We start from the raw sequence: 13,969 nt of genomic DNA on the forward strand, positions 1-13,969 counted from the left end.
ACCAGTGACTCCCAGGAAGAGACTGGGTGACAACCAAGTAAGATTGGTGACAACTGGAGAGACAGTGACAGCACGGAAAGACGGCAGTTGGGGCAGGAAGGGTTAGCAGCCCAACCTGCATCTCCTGTGAGGGAGAACCCAAAATAAGCTACAGATCAACCCACAGATAAACACCCCCAGGGGAGCCCGAGAGGGGGGGAGGATGAGCACCCCATTAGGACGGACCTAATGACGACAACTTCTGAAAACGGAATATCGACGACGAGCAGATGCTTTTGCGGCAAGGTCTGCAAGAACGCCCGAGGCCTAAAGATCCATCAGAGCCGGATGAAATGCTTGGAGCAGGAGAGCGCAGCACAACGCACAGGAATAACGCCTGGTGAGACGCAGGAGGAGCCCGGCCCGGAGACAACCCACAGTGCCCAGAACCTCCAAGTGCCCAGCACTCCAACTCCCAGCAGAGTAGTCCAGAATCATCGTATTAAGTGGCCTCAAGCGAAGCAGCATGGGCTGTGGCAGCAGTTTGATGATGATACATCTAGAATTGTCAACTCAACAGCAAAGGGAGGCGTAGAAAGCCGACTGAAGTACCTGACCACCATTATAACAAGTTTTGGGGCCGAAAGGTTTGGCATCGAGCAGGCCAAGTCCAGTAAGCCCACTTACATCAACAACCGGAGGGCAGACAAAGTCCACCATTTACGAAAAGAACTGCGTACACTGGCAAAGCAGTTCAAGGTAGCAGATGAAGAGGAAAAGCCACCTCTCGCGGAGCTTCGACACACTATCCGGAAGCAGCTTAAGACCCTGCGCAGAGCTGAATGGCATAGGAGACGGAGGGTGGAGAGAGCCAGGAAGCGAAGTTCCTTCATAGCCAACCCCTTTCGTTTTGCTAAGCAGTTGTTGGGACAGAAACGAAGCGGACGTCTCGAGTGTTCCCAGGAAGAGGTGGACAACTTTCTGCACAACACCCTCAGCGACCCAGTCAGAGAGCAAGGACTTGGACCACAGACAGCCCTTAGGGTCATGCCAACCCCTACAGTGGAGTTTAACACCTCAGAACCCACTTGGAAGGAAGTCCAGGAGGTGGTAACAGCAGCCAGAGCCAGCTCCACTCCAGGCCCCAGTCAAGTACCCTACAAGGTGTACAAGCGCTGTCCAAACCTCCTCAGAATTCTATGGAAGTTGCTGCGAGTGATTTGGCGGAGGGGAACCATTGCAGACCAATGGAGACAGGCGGAGGGTGTCTGGATACCAAAGGAGGAGAACTCAACCAGGCTGGAGCAGTTCCGATCCATTTCACTTCTCAGTGTGGAGGGGAAGGTCTTCTTCAGTATCCTTTCCAGAAGGATGACAGACTTCCTCTTGAAGAACAAGTACATCGACACCTCAGTACAGAAAGGTGGCATTCCTGGAGTTCCTGGCTGCCTAGAACACACCGGAGTAATTACCCAGCTGATCAGGGAGGCACGAGAAGGGAAGGGGGACCTGGCAGTGCTGTGGCTGGACCTAGCTAACGCATATGGGTCAATTCCCCACAAGCTGGTGGAAACCACTCTGGACTGTCATTACATACCCGATAAGATCAAGGACCTCATCCTGAACTACTATGGGAACTTCAGGTTGAGAGTGACATCAGGGAGCATAACATCCAATTGGTATCGGCTCGAGAAAGGGATTATAACTGGTTGTACAATCTCAGTTATCCTGTTTGCCCTTGCCATGAATATGTTGGTGAAGGCAGCTGAGATGGAGTGTAGAGGCCCCCTGTCCAAGTCTGGAATTCGTCAGCCCCCCATTCGAGCCTTCATGGATGACCTGACAGTTACCACTACGTCAGTGCCTGGATGCCGGTGGATCCTTCAAGGCCTGGAAAAGCTCATTTGTTGGGCTAGGATGAGCTTTAAACCAATCAAATCTAGGTCCATGGTCCTGAAGAGAGGGAAAGTGGTGGATAAGTTTCGCTTCTGTGTGGACGGTGTAACGATACCAACGATCACTGAGAAACCAGTCGTAAGCCTAGGCAAGGTTTTCGACTGCAGCCTCAGAGACACAGCATCGGTCCGAATGACCATTAAGAAGCTTGAAGCCTGGTTGTCCACAGTAGATAAATCTGGCCTTCCTGGCAGGTTCAAGGCATGGTTATACCAACATGGCATTCTGCCCCGCATCCTCTGGCCGCTGTTAGTGTACGAGGTGACTATGTCCACTGTTGAGACCCTGGAGAGAAAGATCAGTTCTTTCCTCCGAAGATGGCTGGGCCTGCCACGCAGTCTAACTAGTGCAGCATTATACAGCAGAAGCAACAAACTCCAGCTTCCTTTCAGCAGCCTGGAGGAGGAATTTAGAGTTTCTCGTACAAGAGAGGCACTTGTTTATCGAGAATCCAGCGACTCCAGAGTTGCTTCAGCAGGCATTGTGGTGAAGACTGGCAGGAAGTTCAGAGCTCAAGAGGGGCTAGAACTGGCAGAATCTCGTCTAAGGCACAGGGCTTTGGTGGGCACGGTGGCCGTTGGACGAGCAGGGCTGGGGTCATTCCCACAGCCACGGTTCCACCGGGCCCAGGGAAAGGACAGACGCCACCTTGTCCTGGAGGAGGTACGGGCAGGTGTTGAGGAGGTGAGGACCAGCAGGATGGTGAGCATGCAGCAGCAAGGAGCATCAGCAAGATGGGAAGGAGCGCTGGGGAGGAAGCTGACCTGGAATGACATCTGGAAGGCAGAGCCACAGCGTATCAAGTTCATGGTCCAAGCTGTGTACGATGTGCTACCAAGCCCTGCTAACTTATACGTCTGGGGGAAGTGCGACCTTTCAACGTGTCCCCAATGCCCAGGAAGGGGCACATTGGAGCACATCCTTAGCAGCTGCCCAGCAGCCCTTGGAGGTGGACGCTACCGCTGGCGCCATGACCAGGTGCTGAAGACAGTAGCTGAGACCATAGCTACTGCAGTGGCTAACAATATACACACCCGAAGCCGGAGGGTAGTACCCTTTGTGAAAGCTGGAGAGAAGCCACGACCACAGCCAATTCCAACATCCAGCCTACTTTCATCGGCATCAGACTGGGAACTGCGAGTTGACTTGGGCAAGCAGCTCAAGTTTCCAGAGTATGTTACATCAACCTCATTGAGACCAGATGTAGTGCTGACTTCTGTCTCTTCTAAGCAAGTCCTCTTATTAGAATTAACAGTCCCTTGGGAGGACCGCATGGAAGAAGCCAACGAACGGAAGCGGCTTAAATACCAAGAGCTCATAGAGGAATGTCGGAGAAGAGGCTGGAAAGCCCGCTGCGAGCCAATAGAGGTGGGATGTCGAGGCTTTGCGGCTCGCTCCCTATGTAAAGTCTACACCTTACTTGGCATCACTGGAGCTGCAAAAAGAAAAGCCATCAAGTCCACCACAGAGGCTGCAGAGAGAGCCTCCAGGTGGATTTGGATGAAGAGGTCTGAAACGTGGGCTAATGCTGCTGGGACACAAGTTGGGGCCTGATCAGCCCTGGCTGGGTCGCCTGAAGGAGGGTGTCTGATGTTGCGAGACCCGAAACACCCAAAGATCTCAGGAAACATCACTGATGATGTGTCCCAGGGCATCTACGGATGTATCTATTCACGAACTATATTTAAGAGGTCTGACATTTCTGAACACCAATGATACGAACTGTGCATATTATTTATATTTGTAGATTCAGCTGAGAACAGAGGAGATTAAAGCACAGACTCACTTTCTTTTTAGAGACCATGGGAGATAGGGAAGGAACTGTTTGGCTCTTTTATTCAGTCTATTCTTAACCCAAGTGGACATCAACAAGTAGTGGAGGCTCTCCAGATATTAGGTGTTGAAGACATGAAGTATATACAATCAGGAGCGGATTATGGGTTGTGTGGGCCCCTAGGCAAAACGTTCGCGAGCCCCCCCACCACCACCAGCACCACCACCACAACCACCACAATTCAAGGGCCCTTAGCAGCCAAACGCCCTCCCTATAGGGTCAGGGGCCCTGGTAGGCAGAGGATCAAAGAATGTAGGCCCTCTAAAATAGACAAACGAAAATACATTGTTCATAAGCGTTGCAAATTGTTTTGGGCTGGGGCCCCACGGGCCCCCTGCACCCCAAGGGCCCCTGGGCAGCAGCCCCGCTTGCCCGATCCGTAATCCGTCCCTGCATACAATTAATGGATCTTCTTGGTGCCCTGTTTGTTTTTAAATATTGGAATATTAACTGCATATTTCAGAGTGTAAAATCAACACTGTGAGTTTGAAGTGAAAACAGTTGGGCACCCGAGTCCACAGTTATCTTGTGTTCGCCACAGAACAAAAGACAAAAATGTATTTATATGTTTTTTTTTTTTCCCCACAATAGATGTGTTATCTAGATTAACCCAGAAAGGGGCTCCAAGGTGGAGAAAAGACCAAAAAGTCAAGCAGTGAATCCGAATATTCTGTCTCTTATTTCAAGAGTAGCTGACACTGAGTGGAGGAAGCAGCATAAGTTGCACTCAACATCACATGGTTCATCTCAGAACATTGGGGTTATGTATGTACTGTAAGGATGCACTGAGAATGTCATCCTAAACATTTATATGATGATTTACACTGTGTTTTGTCCCAGAGTAACTCTGCTGTCAAAACTCCTGTGTGTTCTCCTGTTTCAATGCTTCAGATAAGACCCTATCCGGGGCTGCATCTAAGCAGATCCACACCACCTTCACAGTGCCCACCCTTTACAGCTGGAGAAATAATTTTATTTCAATAGGTTCCTGTGATTAACTTACACAACCTGTCAGAGCTCAAAGAAAGATTAGCTTTCCAAACAATAAGATGAAGTATACAAATATAACATCCAAATTCAAAAAAGAGGATAGAAGTAATCCATCAAACTATAGACAATTAGTTTATCTTGCATTACTAGAAAAGTAATGGAAGCTGTAATCTGACCCAAAATGCTAGGCTACCCTTGGTGTGTATGTTGATCCTGCCATGTCCCACTCTTGCAAGCGTGGGTAAGCAATTGAAAAGGCCAGTAGGATGTTGGGTTACATCTCTAGGTGTGTGGAGTTTAGGTCAAGGGAGGTGATTTTTAGATTATACATTTCCTTGGTAAGAACCCACCTAGAATATTGTGTGCAGGTTTGGTCACCATACCTTAAAAAGGACATTGCTGCCTTTGAAAGGGTTCAATGTAGGGCTACAAGAATGATTCCTGGTCTTAGGGGAATGTTTTATGAGGAGAAGTTAGCTGAGCTGAATCTATTCAGCCTCGAGCAAAGGAGACATGATCCAGGTATGCAAGATTCTAATAGGTTTATTTATTTTCCATTACTGCAATATGTCACAAATGATTATATAACAGAATAGATGAAATTCTACCTACATCTCACTTTCTCCCAGGGATTCACTATCCCAGTGAAATTCAATACAGTCAGTATCTACTGAGATGCTTGATATATTTTCTTTTTCATTGCATTTTTGATGGACACAGAGGACATAATTTGGCTGAGACAATATTTGCTTGAAATTTTAATTTTATAATAAATACAGTTTAAAAATCCATAATTGTCATGACAGCGAAAAAGACTGCAGGTCATTACAGAAGCCCAGGATGATGTTTTCATCTATGGAGGTCTTTGGTGGCTGTCGCGACCAGTATCTCTGTCTAGGCCAGTGGTGGGTCTCATGTTCAGGCAGGTAGAATGGGTCCTTATGCCTGTTGGACTCCCTGTGTTCCTGAGTAATAGGTTCCCTCCAAGATGACATGTTACACAGAACTGCGGCTTCTTCCTCCGTCATTTACGTTCTGCGCCGCTTGTTGAGGCTGAGGCTGGACACACAGATGGAGTCTCATCCTCAAAACCAGTTTATTTTGCTGGCCTGTTGCACAGAAACATTTCTCTTTATTGTACATTGAAATATGATTACAGCAACTATTCTGCTGTTATTCAGTCAGTGAGAATAATTTTCATAGTGCCGACCAATTTTTTAAACTCCAATTAACATCAGACTGTCTCCAACTCATGTTAAAAAAAGCTCTGAAATACATACGTTTGAATACTGGCTGCTGATGATGTTCCACCCCAACATCCACATCTCCAGTGCTGGTGCCAGCCTGGACAGAGGGAGGTGTTGTGGGTGAAGACCCTTCATCTCCCCAATCAATCACCTCATCCCACTTATCCCAGGCTGCCCAGTACTTGTCATCTGTCCAATCCACTGCTTTCTCCATTCTCCTAGTGCTAAGAGGAGAAAAAGGTATCGTCAGACAGGTTGCACTACAGAACACCAGACAACAGTAAAAACCTCTTAAAGAGCAAATACATAAGCCAGTTCAATCTAATAATTGTATTTAATAACAAAACAGTACTATCATATGATAATTACATTTATCAATGTAAATGCCTAGAATGTTTTAATGTTACATATATACATCCATTGTCTATTCATTTTGAGAGGAATTAGCACAAAAGTTTAGAATTTGTTTTCCCTTGCCAGGTAGCTAAATTTTTGTGTAGCAGTGCATGTTAGTCTTCCACAATAAATTTCTACCTATCTTGCAACCTTGTTCAGCAAATTTGGAAAAAGTTGGAATGTGCACAGGATATCTTTGGCTTGCCGAATGCAGAGCCTGGTTGGCCGCAGAGAGGTTTTCATTGAGTACTGTGCTGTAATCCTGCCTGGACCATGTCCATCCAGTGCTTTTCACTACCAGCACATCTGCACATCTTTGGTAATATCAGTCTCTTCCTCTGCAAATTCCACTTCCGAAACCTCAACAGAGGTCTCACACCTACTTCAGTACTGTCCCTTTCTGTACTACTGCTTTCCAATTCCGCAATACGAGATCTGCTGCTTCTTCAGGTGTATCGCTCCATGTCTCTTACAGAGCAGCACCTCAGATCATCCTCAGGTTTGGCACCAGTATAGGACAGTAAGCATCCTTTTCTTCTTTTATAAAAAAAAAATGTTTTTTTAACTGGTTGACTGAAGTGACAACTGTGTTTTCTTTGGCACACACAGAGTAAATCCCATTATAACAGAATTCAAGGGACCTGGAAAAACAGTCCGTTATGTCCAGAGTTGCTGTCTGCCCAGAACACAACTATAGGACACCTTTTACTCATGCCACCCTCCAGCAGACACACTTGTGGTATAGATTATCATATAGTACATGCAGTAATACAATTTTACCTGACCAGATGTGTGTCTATTAATAATCCCGACTTCTATCCTTTATCTTCGCTGGATATTTCCCATAGAAATGAATGGAGAGTCCCAGCAAATACAGAATTGTGTGTGTGTGTGTGTGGTGTAGTGCAAAATATGTATTTTTACAGTGGAAAATGTATTGCCTACTTAGAAAATACTTGCTATGATCACAAGGTATGAAATCTGTGTTACAAAGTACTGTCTGTCTGTGTGAGAGGCAGGGGCTGCTTGGCAGCGACCAGGAGGAAGGTCACACCGATAATTACAGGACTGCTTCTGATGTGTTCTGTGTGGTTGCACACAGAGAAGACAGTAACTGTGGTCCTTCTTTCTTATTACATACAATGACGAACATGAAGCAGAAGAATAAAGGAGCAGCGCAAAAAAAGAATTTTTGTCACTTCTTGTCTGTGGGCACGGTGTCCCGGCTCATTTGATGCATGAAATAACCAAATAGAAAAACTTTGCCGCCTTCATACCCTGTCTTTGGCTGTTTTTGCACCACAGTGTATGTGTGTGTGAAATTCTAATTATTACATTGTGAGGACCTTAATCAGTTGCTGCCATACTCATTACATAAATTTTGCTTATTCTGAAATACTGCTAACCCACACTCCTGAAAACCCCAATAGTTATTTAACTGATAGTAGATGGTTACATGTAAAGCTCTTTTTGACGTAACAATGGTTTTTGAAAGTACTGGATAAGCTTCTATAGAACTAGATCCAGTATATTTGCCTTTTTCTTTCACTAGTTTCCTCAAAAGACACAAGAAAATCTCGTCATCCCTGCACACAGCTTTCCTTCACACAAGCACACCCTATGGGCAACTTGGTTACTCCAATTAGCCTCGGCATGTTTTGGACTGTGGGGGGAAACCGGGGGACCCAGAAGAAACCCCACGACGACACAGGGAGAGCAAGCAAATGCCACAAACATGGAGCCATGGCTGAGACTCAAACCGAAGACCTAGAGGTGTGAGGTAACAATGCTGATCACAGTACCGCCATATACATACAAAGCTATGATAAGGTTTATAAATTTGGTAAATAAGAGATTGACAACAACATAACAAATGTTATGTGAATATGGTCTCTCTCTAAAAATATCTTATTGCACTGTTCCCACACTACTTCATAAGTATTGTATTTTAAAATAAAGTCTTTTATTTAAAAAAAAAGGCAGCTACTTGAACACAAGCATTGACATACGCCGACAGTATGACACCGATAAACGAGGCAGCAGTCTGACAGCAGGGACGTCTACTAAGTGACTAATGGGCAGGTTGCGTAGTGGATACGATAGACAAACGGATGATTGAAGGCTGGACGGTGCGAAATTTTATCATGGTTCTCAGAATGGTGTCCAATTTAAAACTTTCTGGAATTTTCCATTTAATATGTTTGGGCCATGGGTAACCAAAATCGCGAAAAGTGAAAGTGTTTGAGGACATTTATGACCTCAAAAGATTAAGATCTAGCAAACTGAAATTTAAGCTCAAATTGAAGACATTTTAAGAATTTTTATACACCCTGATATTGCATAAATAACAGTGATTATTTCACAGAAATAAAAAGATTAAATATTACAGTAATTTAACTCACCACTATATTATGCAGGGGGCTGAAAACTGGGCACCAGCTTCCTCTCAAAAACCTTTAGGTGTTTACAGACTGCACAAGGTCACCTGAGTGGCTCACAAGTGAGGCAGTCTTCACTGACAGGGATGCTGGTTCCATCTGTTCAGGCCTTCCAGGAGGCACAGCTGAAAATCCAGACTGTTTGCACTGGTACCTTAATGCAAAAACAAACAATATAGTCAGCAAAACCTTAAGCACAGTTTACTAGTTCTACAATGACTGCTGAAGTGTGAATGTTAAATAGCTTTGTGTTATATAACTGGGCATTAGTGAATAATATTTACATGAAATGAACCTGTCAGCCTGGCGCTCTTAGGATTAATTTTAAAGATCTCTGGCTAGTTTGTAAATGTTTACATGGTCTTGTCTGTCCCAGGCAGATCTCTCAGATCATCAGAGATAAATTTACTGATTATTCCTAAAATGCGGCTGAGGAGGGAGGAGTCAGCTTTAAGTCACTATGGTCCCAAACTCTGGAAAACTATCCCAGAACACCTGAAAACTACTGAATGTCTTAGTGCTTTGAAAACCAGGCTGAAAATGCATCCTTTTCACATTGCAAATAATGATCTACAATGATCAGCTGTTTTATTATTTTATGAATGCAATAAAGTCATCTACTTTTTAATGCTGATTATGTTATTTTCCTTCCATGTGTATGCTTAATACCTTTAAACGTATATAAAACACTTTGTAAACCCTGTGGTTAAAACAGTGCCATATAAATAGAAATTAATTTACTGAAGATTACTGTGAAATAACTCAAAGGAGGTGGAGCGCCTGGCACACCTGTAATCTACCAGGGTGGTCCTCAAAAGTGCACATAAACCAAAAAACAGACTTTCTTGGGGTGCTTGTTACTAAAATACTTCATTATTGTAGGAGTATGATTGGTGCCGAAAATGTTATCTATATGGCTTTATTAACCACCGTCACACTTGGGATGAAAATTACGATGTTGAAGTCTCACATAATTGTATTAATGCAACGGTGCAACTGCTCAACACTAAAACACAAACTAAAAAAGGCAGTTCACTATTAAACTTAAGGGATGCGTTTTAGAGGGGCTTTAGTGCTATCTATCCATCTAGGTTGATCTGCTGGGAGATGCCTAGTTTTTGGGATATCAGTCATAGGAATGTAGGTCTTCTCTCGAATATGAGAGTGAATGACATTCTTTCTGAGGTGATTAAAGCACCAGAACAACGCATTTGAAAAATTCAACAGCAATATTTCTTACCAGAAATCAGGAACAGGTTAAGAAGATCCACAGACGTCGTAGCGAGCAGTTTAATGTACAAACTATTTCTACCCAACTCCACACACCAATAACATTACTGCGCAGCAGATATCGCCAGGGAGCTCGTGCTTGTGTCTAATGCACAGTGATACGAGTAGTGTACTTCGAAAGAAGCCCGACATTTCTACGACTGATATTTCCAAACCTGAACAACTCCCAGCAGAACTTTGATGAATAGATAGCATTAAGGCCCCTCTAAAATATCTTTTTATAGTTTTGGGGTGAACCTCCCATTTAAACGAAGTACATGGTGGTGCTCATGAATTTGAAAGCCTAGATGCCTCATCTCGCTTTTCCACAACGTGTCAGCAGTGCCACCATCTTGGAGCGGTAATTAGACATAAACAAGCAACATATCAGGGTGTAGATGGAAAGATCTTTTGGCCATAACTTCTTTACCAATTAACGCATTTATATCTTACAATTATGTAGAATAAATAAACAAGCCCACCACTACTGCCCCCCCCCCCCCCCAAATTAATGTAGTACTGCTGATAGTATTGTCAATAAAAACTAATCATGCTACTATAACTGTCATCAGTTACTTTGATAGCATGAATTATATTTTGAATATACAGGCTACCTTTTTTGGTTATTTATTCGTTTTTGGTATTTGTTTGTATGCACATGTGGTATGCCTAGTTTGTATGGAGTATTGGAGCGGAACATTTGTTGGGAGTAACTTCCGGTAGGATATAATTTTGTGAGGGAACGGCGAGAAAACAAATTCTTCACTGTAACGGTGATAAAGGTGTTATTCTAAGCTGCTGTATGACGTTAATGTTTAAGATTTGTTCTGCAAATGCGTCGTGGAGGAAGCTGAAACTAGGAAGTGAAGAATTAGTTCCTTTGGTAATAAGCTGCCAGCGAGGTATGTGGTCTAATGTTCGTAATATTTAGCTAATGTAACCTGCTAGTTGGCTATGTTAATTTAGCGACATCTGTTCAATAAGATTAGCATGAGTTTGATTGTTGTTTTATTACCAGCTTTCACGGGACGAATCGAGCAACGAAGAAATAAAGGATTTCCCTGTATTTAAAACAAACTTCTTGTCTGCGTGTTACCGGGGAGCTACATGCTAGTATCCCGTCAGTGTCACAGGCTAGTAAACATGTTATATATGCATCGAGCGAACTTCGGGAAATATACATTTTATTGGACCATACCGCAGGTTTTTTACCTGTGAAATGTGATTCCCTGTTTTCTAGTTTTAACATTCCTCATGTTGTTGCAGTTTCGAAAATAGTCGGTTCACTAAGAGATATCAGTCTTCTATTTCACAATCGCCGCGCCAATATGGCGTATCGCCCAACGAGGCATCCAGGCTTTCAAATCTATGGCGATGCTGTCTACGCTACTACCCGTCACATGACACAGGAGCTACCGAATACCCGCCAATCGGGAGCCGGCTAGATCAACCACGCCCACCCGTCACATAAAACGAGGAGAGTGAGGCGAAAGAAGCGAATCAGTTTAAAAATGTCACCTTTAACGTAGTATTCAGTAGTTTGGAGATATTTTACACAAAATAAAGCTGTAGTATTTGTAATACAATTTGAAGATTAGCCATCCCCGAGGAGCTGACAGGAAAGCCAGGTACAGGTTTAGTCCTCATTAACCAGCTAGTCGGTTACTAAACGTCGCCAAATAAGCTTGCCTTTTTCTATGATTTTTTTTCAATTAAATTGACATTAAACGAAGTAATTTTGAGACCTGAGAAATAACATTAGCAACGATGGTCAGTTTTTACAATCATGGATATTTTAACATTGAGGACGTGTGTCTCGTGTCATTTTCACATAGAGGAAGTTTGTTTTTTCTGTGTCTGTGTGTCAACATATATCTATTTAGTTATGTCACTCAAATGTATGATTAGTATCGACATTTCGGTAGACTACTATGTTGTAATAAAACTGTATGGTCCTCTGGGAGTTGGGCAATAGAACGGAATTGTAAAGTATCAATAAGAAACTATTAATGAAGCAGCCGCCCTATCCTTTTACTTTGTATGGAGTGGGCATACAAGACACAAATAATGCAGTTGTACTGTTATGTATATAATTTAAAAGGTATACTTTCCAGCAAAAGATAGAGTTAATAAAATTAAATGAAAAGTATTAAGAGCCCTTGTCATTCATAGTATTATATACCTCTAAATTTTACAAAGACTTTTTTCTCTCATATTCAAGTTTTTGAAATTGATAATCTGGAAAACTATCCATTCTTGACACTTGGAATAGGAATTGAAGTAGAATCAAACAGCCTTACTCACAGCACCCTCTTGTGACATGCAGTAATATAGAAAACAGAACAATTACTAACTGAACGCAACATCCCCCCATTACTTATGTATTCTTCTTCCTGCAGCAGCACTGTATTCTATAAAAGACACGCCTTACCTGTAACATTTCTTCCTTTAAGGTCACTACACCAAAGACATAACCAATAATGTAAGTTCAACAAAATACATTGTGCTTGTGCCTTCCTGTAACTGCACAACCTTTTCACTATGAACTGCCTGTTTTGCTTCCAACAGAAATCAATTACAATTAGAAATGTTCCATTCACTGAGGACCACAGTAAGAGGATCTATGAACAGCATGAAAGGCTCACGAGTTGAAACTTCAAGAATAGGCACAGACACATCTTAAAACCAGCTTGGAAGGTGATGAAATTGTAACCTGGCTGTCTTCATCGCCTGATTTAATCCCCATCGTTAACTACGGGGCCTTAATGTAGCATAAGATTAACCATGATCACAAACATTACACTTCTCAGAGCGGCATCTGGGAGGTTGTCCTACCTGCTTGTGAGTGAGTGTGTGTGTGTGTGTGTGTGTGTGCGTGTGTGAACTGATACCAGGCTCATGATGGTCATTAACAAGAAAGGGCATCAAACTTGGCAAAGGGGACTGTAAAGAATGGCAGATAGTTTGTTATTCTTTATATAAATTCAATAACTAAGTCTGCTTTTATTATTGCTTCTCTTAATAGAAAAGAGAGAAAAATCCATCAGTTTCTTTTGTTTTCGTTTGTGACTAATTTTCTCTAAAAAAGAATTTACTTTTAGCAAGACAAAACTTCTGAATTCATTTTCCCAGTCTGTCAGTTTGCACACACACACACAGTCAAACAATTCATAAATGTATATATATAGTCAGGAGTGGTACTTTCACCACGATATGTCACCCATGTGCACTGTCTTCGAGTAGTGAACCAGTTTTCAATACAATGGTTAAAAAGGCTCAAACCTTCAGTGCCTCGTACCATCTCTACCAGTGTTTTTTTCAACAGGGAAAATACAACTTGTATGCTGGCCTTAGAAGCACAACTTCAAAGAATAGCTGCCATGCTTCTGCCTAGCATGGCAGAGGGAGTAAAATGGTATGGGACTGCTTTGGTGCTGGTAAGGTGGGTGATTTACACAGAGTACAAGGTGCAATGAACCAGCAAGGTTACCGCTCTGTTTTACAACTCATGCCACCCCCTGTGGTCAGCACTTCTATCAAGCAGCAAGGCTGATTCAAAGCACACTGGTGAAAGATGAGGAATCCAGAGAACTGTCCTGCTTGATTGGCCTACAGAATCATCACATCTCCAGCCTATCAAGCTCATGTGAGACCAGCTTCACCATGAGGTCTGAGAAAATACCAAGCCAGTCCCACCTCTGGGAATGGCAGGATTGAAATTTCCCCTAATATTGTCATAAACGGACAGCTCTAATGGCAAAGGACTGCAAAGCTGTAATTGCTGCAAATATAGTTTTCGTACAGTTTGATTAATTGAAAATGAAGATGAAACTTATTGCAATATTAATTATTTCACAAAG

The 13,969-nt window shown here is 43.1% G+C and overlaps 1 protein-coding gene and 1 long non-coding RNA gene across 2 annotated transcripts; one reads left to right on the top strand and one right to left on the bottom strand.

The window, feature by feature from the left end:
• The first annotated feature begins 8 nt into the window (after nt 1-8).
• LOC125726481 (uncharacterized) lies at nt 9-3,588 on the top strand. Its single transcript, XM_049002837.1, has one exon. It carries the CDS (start codon nt 229-231, stop codon nt 3,487-3,489), a length of 3,261 nt encoding a protein of 1,086 aa, XP_048858794.1. The 5' UTR covers nt 9-228; the 3' UTR covers nt 3,490-3,588.
• Nucleotides 3,589-5,504: 1,916 nt separating this feature from the next.
• LOC125726496 (uncharacterized) lies at nt 5,505-11,460 on the bottom strand. Its single transcript, XR_007388195.1, has 4 exons — nt 11,322-11,460; nt 8,805-8,994; nt 6,040-6,230; nt 5,505-5,868 (listed from the first exon to the last, which is right to left on the bottom strand). It is a non-coding gene; the product is annotated as an uncharacterized LOC125726496 (long non-coding RNA).
• Nucleotides 11,461-13,969: the final 2,509 nt, after the last annotated feature.

Source organism: Brienomyrus brachyistius, unplaced genomic scaffold (genome assembly GCF_023856365.1).
Source record: "Brienomyrus brachyistius isolate T26 unplaced genomic scaffold, BBRACH_0.4 scaffold73, whole genome shotgun sequence".
NCBI classification, from domain to species: Eukaryota; Metazoa; Chordata; class Actinopteri; order Osteoglossiformes; family Mormyridae; genus Brienomyrus; species Brienomyrus brachyistius.

Bases quoted from the DNA above. Each gene is read 5' to 3' on its own strand.
- LOC125726481 (XM_049002837.1), top strand. From the start codon at position 229: ATGACGACAACTTCTGAAAACGGAATATCGACGACGAGCAGATGCTTT.